At 36.9% G+C, this 22160-nt stretch overlaps 1 protein-coding gene across 1 annotated transcript in view; it reads right to left on the reverse strand.

The window, feature by feature from the left end:
• parvaa (parvin, alpha a) overlaps positions 1–22160 on the reverse strand; it is a 59092-nt gene that overhangs the window by 32400 nt on the left and 4532 nt on the right. The window contains exons 2-7 of the mRNA XM_030135925.1: positions 13665–13754; positions 11296–11366; positions 10165–10267; positions 9900–10040; positions 2738–2853; positions 2493–2551 (exon numbers count right to left, since the gene is read on the reverse strand). Coding sequence (XP_029991785.1) covers positions 2493–2551; positions 2738–2853; positions 9900–10040; positions 10165–10267; positions 11296–11366; positions 13665–13754 — 580 coding nt within the window. The remainder of the gene's footprint in view (positions 1–2492; positions 2552–2737; positions 2854–9899; positions 10041–10164; positions 10268–11295; positions 11367–13664; positions 13755–22160) is intronic.

A 22160-nucleotide genomic window follows, 5' to 3' on the forward strand; every position in this document is an offset into this window, starting at 1 on the left:
GTTTTTATGTTGTGACATCACTTCCTGTTTCTGAGTCCAGTCCTGTTCATTTGTCTGTATTCAATCTGCTGCAGTACTGTGTCCCTGAGTCCATAAAACATATCCAGTTGTCAAAAAGCAAGTAACAATTTACTTCACACATCTGAGTATGAAGCAGAGTAAAAACACTACTGGGACCATGAGTTAAACAATATTTAAAACACATAAAAACCACAGGAAAAACACTGACTATGGAAACTAATAACTGTATTTGAGTTAAATAAATTAACTTAGCCCATTCTGCCTCATTTAAGACAGGAGTTACAATAAAACAGCATAGAGGCTTTGGTAGAAATTGACTGTTTGGACGTGGAAATTGGTTTTACAGCACCACGACATTAGACTGAACAAGTGGGTGAATGCTGAAGGCCGTCCAGATCCCAAAGGTGCAGTGAATGCAATAGAGAAATACAGCTTTCAGCAGCACAAAACTTGTTTAAAAGAGAACCAGGGACTTGAACTCTCTGCTTTCTCTGAGTTCAGGCAGAAAAAAAAAAAAATATATATGAATGCGTTTTGCTGCTGGAGTGTGTGTCTGTGTAATGTCTGATAATTACCAAAAGAAATAAAGAGAGGATTATAAAACATATATTGAGTATATATGAGTGTTCTTCATCAAATGCATCATCTAGTCATAAGTTTAGTTCATTCAAGCCTTGGAGTGCTTTAGTTTTCATTTCTCATTTGACCTCACACAAAATTAGTCATTTTCATTTCATTTTGCCAGATCTAACAGAATCGATTAAATACACCGAAGGAAGGAGATTAAAATTTCAATATTTTACACCAAGAGCGGATAAAAGACAGGATGTACATCTGCAGTTGTGCATGTCATATCAAGGAGAGCTGGAAAAGGGAAGTTTCGCGATTCTGTAGAAGTCATGAAGGTGAAGCCTCACTATTACAAGAAGAGAAAACAACTCTTGTACTCATGTTTCTTATAGTACCTCCATTTTCCTGGATGTTTCTGTCAGTGTAAGATTTTCTCTGCATCATTACCTGCAGTACTTGATTTTTGCACCATTATCCACCTGTATATGTCCTCAGTATTTAATGGTATAGTATGTTAGTATCACCTCAATCTGTTTATTACACCATCCTCCACCTGTATAATATGTTCATAATCTGTATATTATGTCTCTACTACTCGATTATAGCCATTATTATGTCTATTAAAACATACATATTCATTGGACTAAAATACTGTATATTGTAATGTTTAACCCATAAAGACCCAGTGCTACTTTTGTGGCAGTTCCCAAATTAATTTTTCTCCCCCTCATTTAACCTTTCTTAAGTGATTTATCACCATTTACAGTAATATTATACTCTGCATTTTGCATTTTTCACTGTAAATCCTGTTTTTCCTACGTTCAGTCATTCATTTTCTGAACCCGCTTTGTCCTCACTAGGGTCATGGGGGTCACTTGGAGCCTATCCCAGCTACATACGGGCGAAGGTGGGGTACATCCTGGACATTTCGCCAGTTCATTTTCCTACATTTAACTTCTTATATCTAACTTAGATGTTCAAGAAAACTCGGTAAACCCAAAGGATATTGTATAAAAAAAAAAAAAAAAGTTACTTTTTCAACAAATCTATCATTGACCGAACATAAAACAAGTGTCTCCATCCACTTTCATTGATTCAACTCCATGGGTTTTACTGGTGAATCAAGGTTGTAGAGGTTTTCACTATGAAGCCTCTAAACGTTCAAATGGATCATATCTCTACATCATATGGAGCAGACCACTTATAAGCTGAGGCTACAAAAGGATGTAGGAGAAGGACATTGGGAAAAGTGGACCCTCTTCTTAGCTCAGTAACTTCAAAAATGCTACCTGCTTAAGCAGGTCCAACTTATATACACGCACATTTACATTGTGTGAAAATGCAAATTTATTTATGTATTCATTTATTATTTTTCCTATGTAAGTTGTGACTCCTTGAGTCTGCTGTTTGTGTTATGTATGTTCAACCATGTTTGTAGTAAAATAAGAAAAATAAAGTAAAAAAAAAAAGGGTCATATCTGATGACCATGAAAAGATGACACACTGCATTTTACACCAATTATTTACATGTGTTGATAGGATTAGTGGATCAACAGGTATTAAACATTTAGATCAGTTGATGCTTTTGGTCATTGGTGGATGTTTGGGTCTTTATGGGTAAATCTGTACGTAATAATACATGTAGTATGTTTATAGCACCTCAAAGTCTATCCTGTATATTATGTTATTATGTAAATACTGTCTACTGATTGCGCTTCTGATTAGATGCTAAACTCTACTTCGTTACCTTGTACTTGCACATATGTAATGACAATAAAGTGGAATCTAAAAAAATCTAATATGTAACAGTCTAATATCAGTCAATCTAATATCTGTCTGTCTTGCTTCTAATTGCTCTACATGTGTTGTGTTGTGTAGGATTGAGTCCGACGGCCACTTACTCTGTGTTGCCGGTGATTTCCTCCTGAATTTGTCTGGACTGAAGGATGCCCTCTCTTTTCTGAAATAAAAAGAGAACAATGTGTGAAGATAAAGAATTATACACTAAGAGATGAGCGTAACACACAAAGTGGTGATGAATGGACAGAAGCCTATCATAGAATCAGAGTGGCAGTGGACTGACAACAGCGTCCCATGCAGGTAAGTCGATACATGCACATATCGTATGATTTAGACGACGACCCACCTGTACGACCACCACTTGAATAGAGACGTGGTCTGGCAGTCGGATTGGCGCTCTGAAGTGTTGGGACAGCGCCACCAGCAGGTGCAGGATGGCAACTATACTCTTAGCATGGACGGCTGATGGAGAAGACACAGAAGGAACAATGTTGTTATACTTTTAGTACCTTTTAAAATAATGCTGGCATTTTATATGTATGTTCTTAGTTTAGTGTTTTATGTAAAGTTTTAGAACTGTCGTTTATTGCGTTTTATGTCTATTTTTAGTGTGAATGTATGGTTATGATTTTTATTTTGAGTAACTTCTGCTGCTGCAGCTGTCTTAGCCAGGACACTCTTGAAAAAGAGATTTTTAATCTCAATTATCTTTTTTCCCAGTTAAAAAAAACGGTAATAAATAAAAATAAATAAATAAATAAGATCAAGTAAATAAATATTAAATAATAGCAGAATTACAGTTGTAGAATTAAGGCTGGGTGAAAAAAAAAAGAGATTTAGTGTGATAAGTGTCATGATCGTGATGCAAGTTTTCATTATTATAAATTTTAAACGTTAAAATCTTGAGAATTATTGAACATTTTGGTAGTTTTGTGCAGAGCTGCAGTGGTGCAAGTAATTTATGCAGAAAAAATATTCTTGTTGAAATTCATGCAATAAGCTGTAACTCAGTCATAATGATCACCAAATCAAAAAAGAAAACTGACAAAAGCTTATGAAAATGGGCCTGAAAATTCAGAAAAATGCTGGAAAAGACAAATATTCACACAAATAATTCTATAACGGCAGGTTTTAAGTTCATCTGTATCATCTGAGTAATGTCTAGACACATTATACTTGGAGTTTATTAAATTTTCCTCCTAGAATTTCAATCAAACGTCCATGTGAATACCGTGGTAACATTAGGACCCCAAAGAACACAATACACTTTTATCCATCCTTCTTAGAATTTAGTATTAAAAGTTTTATGGATCAAGGTCAGGCAGCTTCACCGGTTCAAACCGAACAGAGCCTGGAGGTGATATTAAAAAACATGAAAGAAGTGTTTGTATGGACAGATATTCTACATTCTTGCTCTGTCAGACACACTGAGCTAAATGTCTTCAGTCATCCGGACGACGAGACCCAACAAATAGGCTTTACCTTTGGAAACACGAAACAATCAGGATCAATTAAGTGTCTAAAGCAGGCCTTTGATGGCGCCCCGTGGCAAAGGCAAATTACAGCAAGCAACCTAAAAGCCTTCATAAAACCTATTAGATCCTCGCTGCATAAGAGGATCCGAATAAGTTGCATCAGGAGTGTTTTTCCTGAGGCTGGAGGATGAAGGATGAAAGCGCAGATAAACAGAGGGGAATTGATTAAAAGAAAAACCCTTCAAATAAAAAGGAAAGCAAAAATCAATTATATCCCATGTTATTCACCGCGCTCTTTAGCATCTCTGAACATGGCTCCTGACGAAAAAGCTCTCAAGGACAAATTTGTTCCAAAGGGTGCATTTAAAAACTCATATTGTTTGGTTGACATGGTCTGTCTGTAGTGCACTTCTATCAAAAGAGAGAGAGAGAGAGAGAAAGAGAGAGAAAATCTATTCTTCCTTCTGCCTCCTTCTACAGCCAATCTGCTCTCCAGCCACATCGACAACATCCATTTTCTCCTCTCATATCTCACATATATGTTACAGCTAATGACATAAGTAAAAGCCAGTGCGCTGAGAGCCTGATTGCAATTATCATTACTCCCCGTGTCGCATAAAAGAGTGCTAGCAGAGAAGAAGTGGAGAACTCTATTGACATGTATTCACTGGTGTTCGCCATCTGAAAGCTCACGGCTCAATAGGAAGCATGTTCATCTAATGGCGAGACAAAAGACGATCAGGCGTAAGTTGTTTGATTGGACATCTTAGTGGAAGCTGACATTCAGCCGGCGCTCTCTGCCGAACGCACGAAACCGACGGATAAGAGCTTCGGGTCTTTATTCTTACTGTTATTAAAACCACTTCGCGTTCAGCTCAGTCACGGCGTCGGCAGAAATATGTCGGACTTAACTCAGTCTGATTGAACCATGTCTGCTGCTCAGTTGAGACGTCCATCCATTCATTTTCTCAACCCGCTTTATCTTCATTAGGGTCACAGGGGTCGCTGGAGCCTATCCCAGCTACTTATGGGCGAATGCGGGGTTCACCCTGTATCATCGCAGGGCTGACATATAGAGACAACCAACCACTCTCACATTCACACCTATGGGCAATTTAGATTAACCAATTAACCTATCAGTGTACGTCTTTGGATGGTGGGAGAAAGCTGGAGTACCCGGAGAGAACCCACGCAGACATGGGAAGAATATGCAGAATCCACACAGAAAGGTCCCATCCCTGTCGACTGGTGTTGGAACCAAACCCAGGACCTTCTTGCTGTTAGGCACAAGTGCTATCCACCGCACCACCGTGTTAGACATGTTATGTAAAATAAAAAATAAATAACTAAGAAAAAAAATCACGTCTTTGAATAGTCACTGAAAGTTTTGTAACAATTTTTTTGAGATATTTCATAGTTTCAGAATTCTTACTGAACATTGACTGTAAGAGTGTGTAACTTCAAGCAACGAAAAACAGTCTAATGCTGCGTTTTCACTATTTCGTGCCGGCTCGACTTGACTTGGCCTTTTTGCATTTCCATTACGTAAAAGAACCTGGAATCTGGTACCCGGTACTACTTTTTTTTAGTATCTGCTTGCCCGAGGTTCCAGAACAGGTGAAGAGATACTAAAGAGGCTTTCACACTGCGTACCCGAGTCCGTAATGTTCTTGGATACGTTCACACCTTTCCCACAGATGTTGCGTTCACAAGCACGTACTGCAGCCTGTGCCCGAGTACGAGTGGCTGTTACAGGGCCGAAACAGTAGGTGGTGCTGTGGAAGGAACTCTGTCGCTATCCAACAAACACGGAAGTCAGAAGAAGACAAACCCTTACGTCATCAACCAAGCGACTGTTCTGTCAATTTGTCTGCAATGGTGGCAATTCTTGTCTATCTGTTAGCCTGTTGGCGGCAAAGTGAAGAAGAGCGACCTTCATTGTCCCTGATATATCAGTGAGTGGTTCAGTTGATAAGGCGAGCCCATGACGTGCGGATCTGAGGCTTTTTCAGGAGACAAGCACTGTCTACGATCTCGTGGTGATTAGGTCACGTCCATTTCACACGGATCTCTTTCACACTGCAACGTACTATACTGGAGTCCACGCAGTCTGTACCCAGGACTACCTTCTCAACTGGTCTCGGGTGCAGTACTTGAGCACGGAATGTTTGTATTCACACTGGCAAAGTTAAGCGGACTTTGGGGTCAAACGCAGAGGTCGCGTTAACCGAAAATATTCCGTCATTGACGGATTTTTTTTAAAAATGACGGAAAATTCTGAAGGCCGTCCGTCATTTTGACAGATTCAAATACTGAGGGTAATCTACTGTTAACCTCTCCTGCTTGGCTCGTCCGACTGTAGTCAGCGAGCACAGGGCAGATTTCCTCCAGGGCCAATGTCGGGTTAACTCCCTTGCCAGTAGTGGAAGACAGCAGCTTTTATTTATGCACAGTATATCGATGTTAGTACACTTTTTCCTTCTGTCCTGGTACACACTCATACTCAAAACTGCCGCTCCCTCACCTTGCTCGACCACTCACACCATACGCACACGCCACACACCGCTCTCGCACTTAAAGGAACACACACACACCAGTCTCATACTACCAAAGAAAGTTTTCACACAACACTGTGAACAGAACCTGTTCGCAGAATCGCTGATCTGTCTGTCTCTCTTAACGAGGCATCAAACAGTCCATAACAGCATCCACCTGTATAGAACCAACAGCACCACTGTTCACAACTACACTGAATACAACAGCGGTACTGCAGTCACATGACTCACCGTTAGTCCACCTGTAGTAGACCCCCTGTCCAGTTAGTCCACCTGTAGTAGACCCCCTGTCCAATTGGTGCCAGTGTGAACATTAATCAGTCAGTGTCAGTCTTGTGTCGTTGTTTTGCTGACTTTAGCCAAAATTAGATGCTACTTTGCTAGCGCAAACTGTGAAGACAGCCGAGTCTCCTTAGTTATTTTAGAAAGCCCAGTTAAATCCGATGTCATTAATAAACGCGGTGAAAAAAGAGGGATGGATGCGGTGGAGGATGACGGAAAAGCAAGGAATACGCCAGTGGCATTTGGTGTGTTATATGTACGCATTTTCTACCTTTCATGTGTTATTTGATGGCATGTCAATTTGTGTGTAGATCTCTGGTTCATATAACCTGAACCCTAACCCTCAGTGTATAACACACCAATTAAAAGTGGCGTATATAATTGTGCGAGTCGTGATATCACGTTGGTTTATCAGCCAGCAGCAACTACAGCTGCTGCATCATTGAAATGTTTTTGAACATTAAATACTACTAAATATATCTCTTTATCATTAAAAAAATAAAAATTTGAAATGACGGATAATAATATGTTATGACGGAATTTTTACGACCCTGTCCTGACGGACAATAAAAATGTCTAGTGCAACCTCTGGTCAAACGTACTTGGATACGGACTTGGGTAAGCTGTGTGAAAGCGCCCTAAAATATCACGTGTAAACACTGCAGACCGCTGGTCAGAGAGTTGTCTCTGCGTCATTGCGTCATCAATGCACGACACGCCATTTTTAAAAAAGCAAAATCGGAAGTTTACAGTACATATACCGGTTGGCTAAATGACAGCCCACAAAACGACACCATAGTCGGTTGAGGAGGTTCAGACATTTCTGTCCTTGGTGGCTGATGAAAAAATTCAGAGTGAGCTTGATGGGGCAACACGCAACAAACGAGTTTATCAGTAACTCTTCGAGCAGACATCACAGAAGTTACATGCAGCGTCGCTATGATAACCAGGTACTCTAAAGTTGGTAGTATCCTGTACTGGAAACGGTCTCCAGGAATAGTACCTGGTACCCGAGTCGAGTCGAGCTGGTATCGGACATAAAATCAGACATGGGCCAAGTCTGATTTTTTTTTTTTCTTTTTAATGACAATCTGAACAGCACAACAGTTTTTTCCCCCAAATCAGATAATGTTGTATTTAATCAATTTCTTTTAAAAGCACTTTGTATTTTGTTTGAAACATGCTCTATAAATAAAGACTATTATTATTATTAGTAGTAGTAGTAGTAATAGTAGTAGTAGTAGTAGTAGCAGAAATTTTATGTTACTGCATTATATGTTTAAAGAAATGGTTTTCATCATTTTGTATACTCTCATTGATTTAAGTCTATAAACTAACATGTTACTAACAAGCATCATAACAATACAGGTTTTTATATTTTTGATTGCCTTTTTTGTTTTTGAACGCTAAAACCTATTTTTATTTATTTTCCACTTTTACTCTAAATGGTTTTTCTCAGCCATTCGGTAAATGTCAATAACTGTTGTTATTATTGCCCTTCGGATCTAAAAATGCAATGCTTTTTTAGTGAGGGCATACAGTATATGGAGACAAATATAATTATCTCTGCTAATAACAAAGGCTGTTTTGCTGCAGGAGATCCAGAATCATAATACAAGGTTTTATAATATTGTGTGGCCCATGATCTCATTCTCACATCCCAGAAATACTGAGTATTCGAACCGACTGTAGCAGGAAGAACCGCTGACGTTCACTTCATTTGTTCGTTCAACTACGGTGCAATAGTGAGTGAGGATGAACAATGGTAAGACCCTGGTAACAAAACACACATGAGATGCAGCCATTACTGTTTATTCATATGTTGAAGGAGTCAGAATATCTGTTTAAAGAGATAAAAGAGGGTCCGAGTGATACTATTTACCTGAAGTTATAAATGATGGGAGATGAAGTATTTTCCTGCAGCTACACAGATAAAATACACTCCATTGCTGCCACATATCCTGATATTTGACAACATTCATCATATATTTATCAGCTTATTTTCAATATTTCCCATAAACACAGGCAGTTAACTTAACTTGAAACTGCAATTTATACTTATCAAGAAATTTTACTGTTGTATAATAACTTGAAACTACAATTTATACTAAGCAAGACATTTTACTGTTGTGTAATAACCCTGTCAGAGGTTTCTGGTACTAACATATGTAGTGCTGACACTTCTTAGGAGCATTATTACACAAAAATACACATATTATTTAACTACTCATATTTCTTACATGCATGCCTTTTAAAGCTGTGACAAACAATTAATCTGATGTACAACTGTGTGATACGGCCAGAAAATTTTTATACATTTTTTTTTCAAGTGTTTTCTGAGTACATTAACTTAACCCTTTATCAGAGAAGTGACTGTTTTTGGTCCTTTCCATATACATTACAAGACAGTGACAGCAACAGTTATAGTGAGAAGAGTGAGTCAACAATCTCAGGTCCAATGTGGTCTCCAGGGTCTGTAAGGTCCATCTCTGCATGAACAGCGAGTGGACCTGCTTTGTTAGGTACCATGAAGTAATGGTACTAATGTCAGGAATGATGTTCAAAGGGAGAATGTGGATGTGGACAGGGGTCTGGATCAGCACTGATGTGGTGATGTTCTAAAAATATTGGCTTTAATGTTTAAAATACATGTTCCATTAACCTTACATGTGTTTTTCTTCTATTTTTTATATATAATTCTTGGATATTTTGTTTTTGCCACTTATGGGCAAGGAATCCAAATATGGTAACTTTATTTACCTTGATTTTCTACATGATAAAAAAATTTCACAAAAGTAAATAAAGTCTTGTAATAACCTCTAATAACACTATGGTTGAAATTTTGAATTTCAGACTATTTCTATGAGTGAACTATAAAGGGTTAAGGCAAAACTTGATAAAAAATATTCCTTCTTTAGCAAAACTGTGTGTTGCGTCTGACTAGAGAAACATTTAAAATTAATATATGAGACGCAGACAAGTAGCATTTTGGATTTTTGTTACACAAGAAAAGTTTCTACAGAAATACGTTCTCAATTTTAAGATTTTTCTCAAAGGGAAACATCGATTAATCACAATTATTCAATAAATTGCCGACCTTACGTGAGGCCCAGTGTCTGCTGTGTTTGCTGCTTCAGGAATAAATAATAATAAAAAAAGTACAATTAAATGGTAAACAAAAGAAGATGATACTCACAGTCAACGTTCCAGCGGATGTTCCTGGTGGAGAGCTTAAGGGAGTCGTTGATTCGTTCTAAAACAGTCTGTAGCTTCTGTTTCTGGGCGATCTCCGACTGCGTCACCTCTGCAACGTTCAGCTTCTCCCCTTCCAGCTTTTCTGAATTTAAAGACACTCGTGAATCAGAATCAGACAGCGGTTTTGTTTTTGAAGATATCGTATTTCAAAATAAAAATAACCGACAAAATAAGTTTCTTGTCAACAACGTTACGTGTGAACTCACCAAAGAGCTTCTGCAGGACCTGTCCATCATACAGATCTTCAGCCAGATCCTTCACAATGATCCTCTCTCCGACCAGGACGTCATTTATCCAGTCGATCAGCACCTGCATTTGACAAATGTATGACATTTAGGCTCATATCACAGTCAGCTTTATTGACCAGGTATCTGAAAACATACAAGGAATTTGGCTTTGTTTTTTTTAGCTCACATTGTACAATTTCAACAAAAAACACAAACACACTTAAACATAATCCCAAGATAAAAAAAAACATTCGACTAGAAACAAGGACAATAATGAGTTGAAGAATAGTATAAAACAAATATAAATAAATGAGAAGATATGTACGGAGATCTGGTCTATTAAAATATATGTTTATGTATGTATTATTATCATTATATCATATCTATATATTCAGATATATCATATGAATCAAGGTGGAGAATAAACACTAACTGTCAAATTAGTATCTGTATGCAACTTAAGGAGAAAAATGGTTATTTACGGTTTTAAATGAGACAATAATATACTAAACAATATGATGAAAATGTCTTCTCACACCCCATGTGAAATTATTTGTGGTTAAATGTTTGTAAATGCAAGAGATGAAAACAGCAGAAAAAAAAGACAAAAGCAATGTAAAAAACAAAAGACACAAGATGAAATTAATGTAAAAGGTAAAGGATGAAACCATTGTACAAGACACAAGACAAAACAAGTAACCAACAGCACTAAAAAGGCAGCAGATTAAGAGCAAGGCAAAAAAAAAAAAATGCAGCAAAATGTAGCATCAAGTGAAAAACAATTTAAAAGACATGCAACAAGATAAATCATCATGAAAGATGCCATAAGACAATAATCACGTAAGAGACACAGCAAGACAAAAGCGACGTAAAAGACAAATTGAGACAAAAATGACACAATATGTGCAGGGCGAAAAAGAAAATCTCATACAACATAGAAAACACAACACAAAAATAATGGAAAAAATGAAGATGAGAAAAACACAAGGACGAAATCACAACCTACAGTATGGCTGAGTGGTTTTACATATTTTACTGTGGAAATGTTCTATTTTACAGCTTTAATAAGAGCAGCTGTGACTGAAATAGTGTGTGTTGGGTTCAAATGACCTTCATGAGCTCCTGTAGTTTGCGGTCATTCTTGGAGTTTGGATCCACCATGGTGCGCACTTCATTCTCCTCTAATGGACGAACAGAAAGATCAAACCAAAGCATTGTTATAGATGAAGAGAAAACTAGCAAAACAATTTCAACATTCACTGCCTGGGGGGAAAAAAGCCACGTCGAGATTTAACAAAAGCAAAGAGTTCAGGTCCTTCTATTGGATTTTTACTGGTGTGAAAAATATATTTAATCTCCAACAAGGTCTTTAACCCTTTAACTAATGCAGTGAGCAGCCTCTCATTTCTTCAACAACCTTCTATTTAAAGGTTGGGCTCAAAAGGTTAACCTTCGAGAAGTTTTAAAAAAAATATTCAATTTTGATATCAAGGTTTCAAAAAGCTGTAGATTGTAAGTGGTTGGAGATAAAGTCAGACTGTAATTGAGGAAAATATTAAGTATGACCCAAAGTTTATGATGGGAGTAAATGTACTCATCTAATTTGCATATTATGCTGTCACAGGGCGGCAGCCATATTGGATTGTGTAAGTTTTAGTAAAATTGAACTTTGAACACATTTACACTGAAGTTTTCTTTGTGTTTTTGTTTTTTTATCATCTTGTTCTTAAAATAAATAAATTTCACTGACCTTGATTTTCTACATGACAAAAAAAAAAATTTGAAAAATTAATAAAATCTTGCTATGTCCTCCAACAACACACTGTGGTTGAGTATTTCTATGAGTGCCCTATAAAGGGTTAAGGCACGACTTGATAGAAAATATTCTTTCTTCAGTAAAACCATGTGCTACCTATGACTGGAGAAACATTTAGAGTAAATATATGAGACGCAAACAAGTTCCATTTTGGATTTTTGTTACACAAGAAAGGTTTCCACGGAAATAATTCTCAATTTTGTGGTTTTCTGAAAGAAAAACATTGATTAAACACAATTATTCAATAAATTGTTGACCTTACATGAGGCCCAGTGTCTGTTTCTTGTATTTTTTGTATATACTTCTTGGATATTTTGTTTTTGCCACTTACGGGCAAGGAACCAAATATGGTAACTTCACTGACCTTGATTTTCTACATAATAAAAAAAAAGTTTCAAAAAATTTCACAAACGTAATAAAGTCTTGTTATGTCCTCCAATAACTAAAATGTATTGTGCTGTAAAAGTATTTGAGGGTTAGTAAGTTTATACTTCTTCGTACTCCTTTTCAACCATGCAAATTTAGACTTGTTTGTATTTGAAGACAGATTCTGTTCATTTAAATGTTATTTTGTTTTATTTTGTTTCTTTGCATGTTCAAAATAAATAAAGTGAGTAAAGTGAGTGTACCTGCTTTGTTAGGTACCATGAAGTAATGGTACTAATGGAAGGAATGATGTTCAAAGGAATAATGTAGATGTTTATTTTTGCGACTTGTGGGTAAGGAACCAAATATGTTAACTTCATTAACCTTGATTTTCTACATTATAGAAAAAAAATTTCACAAAAGTAATAAAGTCTTGTTACATCCTCCAATAATACACGAAGGTTGAACTACTGAATTTCAGAGTATTTCTATGAGTGAACTATAAAGGGTTAATTAAAGGGAGTCCAATGAAATATTATGTGTGGGACTTTTATTGGCCTGGCTGTGCATAGAAAAAAACCCTTATCTGGATACTTATTTTGTTTGTTTTTAATTTGCACAGTAATATCGAGGAAAGAAAGCCTAAAAAAAACCCTACACATACGTTGCATCCGATATGAGTTTTTCCTGCATTTTCCGCCTGTATTTTTTTGTGATGTGTAATTTGACCAGCAACAGGTAAGGTTTAACTACTATCCTTAAAGCGTTGACAGTGTTAACGGTTTAACAGCGTGTAATTACATCCCGCCACGTAAATGGAACACGAGTTTGAAAAGCAGTCAGATCCCCACAGAAAGCTTTGGCAGCACGTCGTCGTGTTGACTTTGGGCTGAAACGTACTTGTCATATAATAAGCTGTGCTCATGTAGCTACACAGTAAACACAACGCTGCCAAAAACCCGAGCTGCAGGAGCCTCGTGTCTGTTCGTCTGTTCACGCTGTTGATGTACTGTTTGATAAATACACACCGAAACCTAAAATACCGTGGCAGCAAATTAACCTGTCTGAGCTTCCATTTTAATGAACTCCCAAATTATTAAATCACTCCTCGTATAAAAATACTTCCTCCTTGCACTTTCAGAAGAGTTTAATTAATTTCAAAAGCAGATAAATGTGTATAAACTTATTGAATCACAGAGACTCGCTTGGATAAGTAGTGTCAGGGTCAAAATAATTAAGAAATGAGAACAAATAATGATAGAGAGATGATTTCTTTGTTGTTGTTGTTTTTTTTTACCTAGCATGGTGTCCTCAGGATCCAGCTCATAATGGGAGGGGCTGAGAGGAAGGTTGATGGCGTTTATCCCTTCTTCCTGTAGCTCAGACACTGAAAAATTAAAAAAAAAAAAGACAAGGATTTTAACAGATTACATAACTTAATTTAGCCAGTTCATGTCTACTTTTGCCTCATTTGCTGCATGTATGAATAAGAACCCAACCTTTGGTCTTGGTGGTTGTGTTAAATAGCCTCCATCGTGCTCCTTACACATCAATATGACAATACTGACCATAGACACTTTAGCAATAATTGAATATTCAAGCCCTTAAAACACAGATTATGCAAACTGTGTAGATTCTATTTCCTTATGGAAGAAAAAAGACGTGTCATATGTGTGTGTTCAGGCAGATTTGCACATTTTATGCACATTTTTCTGAACGTTTTGACAGAGCATGTCAGAGAAGCATCAGTCCTTCAAAGCATCCCAGAAAACAGTCCTGTTAAGACTGATGAAGAAGGTGGAAAATGCATCAAAGACCACCTCAGAAAGTGTCTTGGGCAGCGGTGTCAAACTCATTTTAGTTCAGGGGCCACAAACAGCCCAATTTGATCTAAATCTGTACTGCTGTACTGGCCGGACCAGAAATATCATCACATAATAGCCAAGAAATAATGACAACTCCAATTTTTTCTTTGTCTTAGTGCAAAACAGTAATGTAAATTAAGTAAGTGAGAATAACCTGAAAAACTTACAAAAAATAAGAGCAATTTTAACCATATTATGCCTCATCCTACCATTTATACATGTGCATTACAAATCAGCTCCACAAAAGCACAAAACATGTATTAACAGGCATAATTAAAATTAAAACTAATGTTTAAAATTAAAATTTTGGAGATTTACTTTGATGCCCTTGACTGTTAATATCTTCAGTGTAATTTTTGCATTTAGCAAATTTATCCCATGGGTCAGATTAGAACCTTTGGCAGGCCGGTTTTGGTCCGCGGGCCGTATGTTTGACACCCCTGCTCTAGAGGAAGCACAGATGTAATATTTTTCTTGAAAGCAAAAACTCACTTTCAGTTTCTGTCAATCAAGACTTTGCTCGTAATACCTAAAAACTAAAACTTACATTAAAACTACATTTAAACTAAAATGAGTCAATTCTTCAACAAGTAAAACTGAAGTTGAAAAACAACCTGAAAGACAAAGTACAAGGAAAAACATGGGTGTCAGTGAACAACATCCCATCAGAAAATTCTAATAAACCACCAGTGTTGGAAGTAACACATTACAAAAGTAATGCATTACAGTAACAGATTACTTTTTTTCTGTAATGCAGTAGTGTAAGGTATTACTATTCACTTTCAGTGATATTTTACTTGGTACATGTTCAATAGCGCTTGCGTTACAACACACTTTTTGCTCATAATTTAATTGCTCAAATGAAAAAACAAACAAACAAAAAAAACCAAAACAGCAAGACCATGAGATAAATGCGTCAGGAAAGCTCTATTTCCTGTTGGTGTTTAGCCAGTTGGGTTCTACTCTGCATGCACCATTTATGACAAGAGTCTGTATGTAACTCAAAAGTAACACAGGAGTCATGTAACACATTACAGTTCTGAGACAGTAATATTATAAGGTAAGGAATTACTTCTACATAACAGTAACAAGTAATCTGTAATGAATTACAGTTTGGAAGTAACTTACACAATACTGTAAACTACAGAAACAGAAATCCTGACCAAAAAACCCACTGTATTTAACTTTATGTTCAAAACAACTTGTCAATACTCAGTGACACCTTTAACTGTGAGTGTGTTCTGTAGAGGTACATCGATATATTAGCCGGCCGATATCTTGAGCTGATATTGAATTTTTTTTTTTTTTCAATATCGGCCATCTGCCTTACTTTTTTTTGAAAGCCGATATTTGATTGGTAGTAAAAATGTTATAAGATATTTACTCAGGCACCTGTGTGGGCAGCACTTGAAGTTCAAAAACTACGTGTAGATGTATTAATAATTTCATTTTGCTGCATTAAAATGTTAATTATCTGAGTGTTTAAATTTTTATGGTCAATTTGCTTTAAAAAAAAAAAAAAAAAAAAAACTGACCTCAAAAATCGGCTGTAGATATCAACCATCAGCTGACCTAATTTTTAGAAATCGGTAGGGCTGTGTATCTGCAAGAATCTGGCAATACGATACAAATCACAATACTAGGCTCATGATACGATATATCACGATATATTATGATACTGTTAAAAAGGCAATTTTTTGTTTGTTTCTTTGTTTTTAAATGATTATTTCCTTGAAGAATTGAATTACGCCAGAAATATGCGCAAATACTAAACACATTTTTATTTGATCACAACAGGATCTAATGCTATATCACAACGTGTTCCTGTGTTCAAACTTAAATTATGTTTTACAGACATTACAGTTTAAGATCCTGTTCAAATTTTCATATTCTATTAGTTCAGAACTAACATCATAACATTATTTTTGTCCTAACAAAGGAACTACCATCTGCCTCAGACAGTAAAAAGTGCTTTTAGGATGACTGAAATAACCATTATTTAATAAGAGTGTCTAAATAATAATAAATAAAATATGAACAAAAAAGAAAAATATAAATGAACCTCCACAATATCTGCGTTTAATACCTAAAAACATCGATACAGTACTTTTTAATATCAATACAGTATTGTGAAATGAAATATCGCAATATATTGCAGAGCTGATCTTTTCTAACACCCCTAGAAATCGGCACTGGCTTTAGAAAAACCCGTATCAGTGGACCTCCTGTCTTCTGTGTAATTTTTGGACTAACTCATCTTGCTGGCCACTTTTGGCCCACGGGCCGTATGTTTGACACCCCTGGTCTGTCTGGAGTGTGTTCAGACCTTACATTAGATCTGTCTGCACATGATCAGATGATAAAGCCAGATCTGAATGTGCTGCGTTTCCTTCCGCAACATAATTAAAGACACATACGGTAACAAGTGCTATAAACACATACAAGACTGTGTGATTCGCTTTTCCGTTCACGGGCCAGATGAGCTGAGACGGGGACGGGACACCTCTGGATAATTATCAGCGTCAGCTTCCAGAGGTGGTTGGACGGTTCAGTGGATGTCCCTGTGTTCCTATAACAGCCATTAACAGACCCTCCGTCGAGAGCCACTTGACGTCACACAAACACCGAGTGATGCCGCTTCCTGCTTCTCAGCGGGCTTTACAGAAGCCCAGCATGCCTTTCTTCTCAGTGTGGAAGATACCTGAGAAGGCTTGATCACTGCTAATCTGTGTGTGTGTGTGTGTGTGTGTGTGTGTGTGTGTGTAGGACTGTGTTTATGTGCACGTGCATGTGTGTAATGAGAGCACACAGTGAACATCCTGTGCATTTCTCTGCCTTCACTGGAACAACATCCTCTTAATCAACACCATCCACAAGTGCTCACATGTGCCTGCGTCTACACACACACTGACACACAGGGGTGTATGTGAATATTCCTACAGAGCGACACATGCCTCACCCAGTTCATTCTATAAATTCACCTCCCGACATCACCACACCAGACATTTTCACTAGGTCTTATTTTATATAGACTTGCAGTTTGAAATTTAATTGTAGTTTTGTTTTAGTTTTATTTTCAGAAATCAGTTACTATTAGTTGAGCTTTAATGTAGTTTTAATGTTCATTTTGGTTTATCAGATATCACAAGAAAACCCCTGATTTATAGAAACGGAAAATTTTAAGAACACAAACATAAAGCTGCAGGAAGTGAAAACAGAGGAAAAAAAGAGTCCAGAACTGGAAAATATTCGACTTCCCTTTGCAGTCCTCTGTTTGTTAGCACAAATTAACAGACTAAACATAAATATAGAAGGGCCTGATGTTGTTTCATGATATTATGAAAAAACTAAAACCACTTACAGTAGTCATGTCTAGGTTAAATCTGGGAGAATATGATCACCAATTGGTAATTACAGCTATCAATCACATATTTGACCCGCCTACTTGTCTGAAAACGCCTCTGACTGGCCAAAAACATTGCCTCAGGGAGGGCATTTTCCACAGACTGAAAAAACAGGTAAGGGATCATTTATGCACTCCGTTAAAGACGCAGACGGATACAAACTGAACGTTCTGTCCATCCTCTGCGTACATTCCATACGTAAATCTGTTAGTTTTCTGTGAGCTTGCGGATGCGTACCAGGGCAGCGAATACTGTAGCAGTACCACCAGGAACCATGGAGGCAGTGTTGAGATTTGAAGAGAATAATTTCCAGAAATAGTGATACTTTTAAAAGAGCGACTTTGTGAATTACTGAAAAACTACCAACATATTTATGAACACTATCCTTCTAAATATCAACATTAGTATCTGCATTTGTAAAACCGCCTATGTTGTCACCATGTTTGTTAGTATTAACTTTCTTCTTCTTGTTCTCAAAAAACTTTACTCTTCTTTGTGGTATTTGGCCAGTATGGTAATTACAAGCATCACCCTCTGGTGATTCCATTGCATTGGACACATGGAAGTATGAAGGCAGTGGCGCCTGACAATGTTAGAAACAGACGAACCTATTTATATATGTAAAGTGAGCATAAATGTGCTTTAAGGGGTGCGTGTAGAAGTCTACCGGCCCAGACTAATCTCAATAAATGACATTGTATGTCACGCCAGTTCTTATGGCATATGGCATGTTATCCCAACGCATTTTTGACCTTTTTCGTGTTATTCAACGGCATTTGATCATGTGTCAATTTATGCCAAGATCTCCGGTTCACATAACCCTAACCCCTAACTAGGGCTGGGCGATAAAACAATAATGATATATATATCGCAAAATAACTTTTCTTCTATAGAAATATGAAACATGCTTGAAACGATTTTGATAGAATTTGTCCATGTTTAGACAGACGTAAGAACAGCCAATCATAATTAAGTAGCGCTGCACCGAACCAATCACGCTAGAGCCACGTCAAGTTAGGTTGATGCACACAGCACAGGCGTAAGAGCAGCCACAGCACACACGCTAACGTTTTGGCTGCAGCGGGAGGTAATGAGTGTTCCCTTGGAAGAAAATTTGACCGAGAACTCGGGCGACTGGGTTACTGAAAAGTAGAGTGCGAACCGTTTCAGTTTGTGGCCTTCAATACAATATGGAGGTGTACCGAACGAATACATGTAGCCTATGTGAAGAACGCAAACACTCACCTTTCCTTAAGTTTCACTTTCAGTTTTACGCCAGTTATGGCAGTTAACGAACACACCCTCACGTACATACCCCTGGTATTGTTTTGTGAAGATGATCTGTTTTGTGTTCTCTTTTAAACTTGAAACCTTTTGCCTGCTGGTCAGACTTTTAGTTTAATTTTAAATATATGTACCTGTTTTATTGATCTGAAACAATTGTGTAATGTCCTTCAACACATCTGTCATGTTCAACCTCTGAGAGAAAATAAATATTTAAATCAAAAATAACCTTCTGATGTCTTCACAACTAACTTATGAGGAACGGACAATTTAAGCTTGACAAAAATAGTGATTTAATTTATATCATGATTAGGGATGTCCGATATTGGCTTTTTTGCCAAAAACCGATATGCCAATATTGTCCAACGCTTAATTTCCGATTCCGATATCTACTGATCTATCTACTGCCGATATATGTGGGATATTAAACTAATTTTAGGTGACATCACATATCTCCTGTCATGGAGTTAACACATCATGCCTAATTTTATTGTGATGCCCCATTGAATGCATTCTCAAATGCAACAAGGCTTTCAAAATGTAAACACTGTCTGTGCAAAGAATACATACTTCAACTTAAGTTGTGGAAAAAATGCCATATTTATTTATTTTCTCAGCCTGCCTCCATGAGTCTATTACAGTGTGGCAACTCTACTGTACAATTTTGAAAACTGCACATTTCTTTCAGCTACAAACAACGCTTCATTTACGCGTTGGTAAATGCCGGCGAAATCAAGGCATTATTTTATCAGTTTTAATGATAGGCAAAAAAAAACGATAACGATATTCACCGATATTACATTTTTATACCAATATCGGGCCGATAATATCGGTGGGCCGATATTATCGGACATCTCTAATCATGATACATATCGATATTTTCTGATGTGAACAAAAATTATCGTGATATGATTTTTTTCCATATCGCCCAGCTGTACCCCTAACCCTAATCCTCAGTGCGTGGTATTTATCGCGTCGATTCAGGTTGGACAGGGGGCTAATAACGGTGTGAACATACACGTGGAAAGCTAATAACGTGTACAGATAACACGCCAATTAAAAGTGCCGTGTATATGTACGCAAGTCATGATATCACGTTGTCCATCTTCTCAAACCACTTGAATTACAATATGTGGAATGGTACATGTGGAATTTTTCTACAAGGTTCATCTCAGATCGTGCATGTTTTACCACTTCTTATCTCTATTCAGTATCACTGAATCAACCATACCCACTCCTTAGTTTACAGCCTTTTCTAATTGTATAATTACACATCTCATACTGCCTTTCATTTAACTGTGCAGCTCTAACTTTGAGTTTCATCTGGAAAAGCGACCACTGAAGTAAAGACTCAGCCGCTGAAAAACCACCACTTTTCCCAAAACACATCGGGAAGCATCGCTAAGAACGACGGACCCAGTCTTCAGGTTTTTCTCTGGAGAGTACAATGAAACACTCCATATACAAAAGCGTACACTCAACAGAGACCTCACAGGAACCATATGTCACAGCAGAGAATGAAACTGGTGTCGCACATGTGCCCCTGTGTACACAACACACACACACACTGAAGTCCAACTGAGATGAGTTCAGGAGGAACCTGCAGAGGTGACAACACAAACTATTCTCACGAGGACACATGAATTCAGCGTACTGGACTGAAAGGCAAAGACGAAACAGGACTCATAAAAGCCGATAGAACAGATGCGCAAGGAAATCTGTTTAATCTAGTGTCTGTGGTTCGCAATTTACACACTCAAGTCGCGGTATAGCAGCTATGCATTCCAATTAACACAATCTAAAACCACTACAAAGTATCACTTGTGCTATTTGAAGATGAGTACGTATGTGAAAATGTCAGCATGGGGGGTTATGGGGGGGTTACAGGGAAGTATAGTACGAAGATAAATATGCAGTATGAAGGTTAGAAGATGGAAGTATGAATTCACTCACATTTCCTCTGGATGTAACATGCTCAACAAACAATCAATCAACAGTCAATGTAATTCTTAATCATATAAATGTTGACTTGTTTCTCATGTTCTCACCATAAAGTGGAGGGTAAAAGTGTCAAAAACCACAATTTATGGCAGTTTTGTCTTGTTGGATAAGAACTCACACTTATTTCGATTACGCTGAATCTTTTTCACCATTTTCGTCTAATGTTTTTTACATCATTTTCATTATTTGTCATTTTAATCTCATTATGTCTTTTAGAGGTAGACTAAAATATCGGCTGGGCGATATATTAATTTTTTTCACTATTAACTACCAACCTTAATTTTTTTTTGAAGCCGATTTTTGATCAGTAGTAAAAATGTTATAAGATATTTGATCAGGCACCTGTGTGGGCAGCACTTGAAGTTCAATTAATGTTTAAAGAGTACTATGTGTGTATGTATTAATAATTTCATTTATATTGCTGCCACATAAAAATCTTAATTATTTAAGTGTTTTTAATTGTATTATACGGTCAATGTGCTTAAAAAAAAAAAAAAAAAAAGCCTTAAATATTAGCCTCAAAAATTGACTGTCGATATCGGCCATCAGCTGACCATATTTTTTAAAATGGGCATCGGCCTTAGAAAAACCCATATCGGTCAACCTCTGTCTTTTAGTAACTGTTGGATTTGTTCAACTTTTTAAAAATTTATTCAACTTTAACAAACAAACAAAAAAAATTTTAAAAAAATCAAACCTTTAACTAAAGCCAATCATGCTGGACATATTTTGTCATAAGTGAACAAAATCAGAAACGAAAGGTGTTAAATTAGTAATAAGATTAGATTATATGAAACTTTATTGATTTTACAATGGGGAAATTAACTGGTCAAGGCAGAAACAAAATGCATGCATAAAGATAGTAAAAAAAACAAAAACAAAAAAACAATACCATTCATTCATTCATTTTCTGAACCCGCTTTATCCTCACTAGGGTCACGGGGAAAACAATACCAAAATAACAATAATAGTTGAAACAATTCCTGCTTTGAGATACTTTTACGGAACATTGTTGTTATACTTTTAGTACCTTCTAAAATACTGGCGGTGTTTTATATGTACTGTATGTTCTTATTTTAGGGTTTTATGTATGGTTTTAGAACTGACTTTCATTGTTTGCTTCATTGTCACAAGTGTTTGCTCCTGGAGGATTCTGTTGGGTTTCTGTAAATTGACTTAGAGTCTGGTTTTGACCAACTCTATATATAAAATGTCGAGATAACTTTTTTTGTGATCTGG

Source organism: Sphaeramia orbicularis, chromosome 6, assembly GCF_902148855.1.
Source record: "Sphaeramia orbicularis chromosome 6, fSphaOr1.1, whole genome shotgun sequence".
Taxonomy (NCBI): Eukaryota; Metazoa; Chordata; class Actinopteri; order Kurtiformes; family Apogonidae; genus Sphaeramia; species Sphaeramia orbicularis.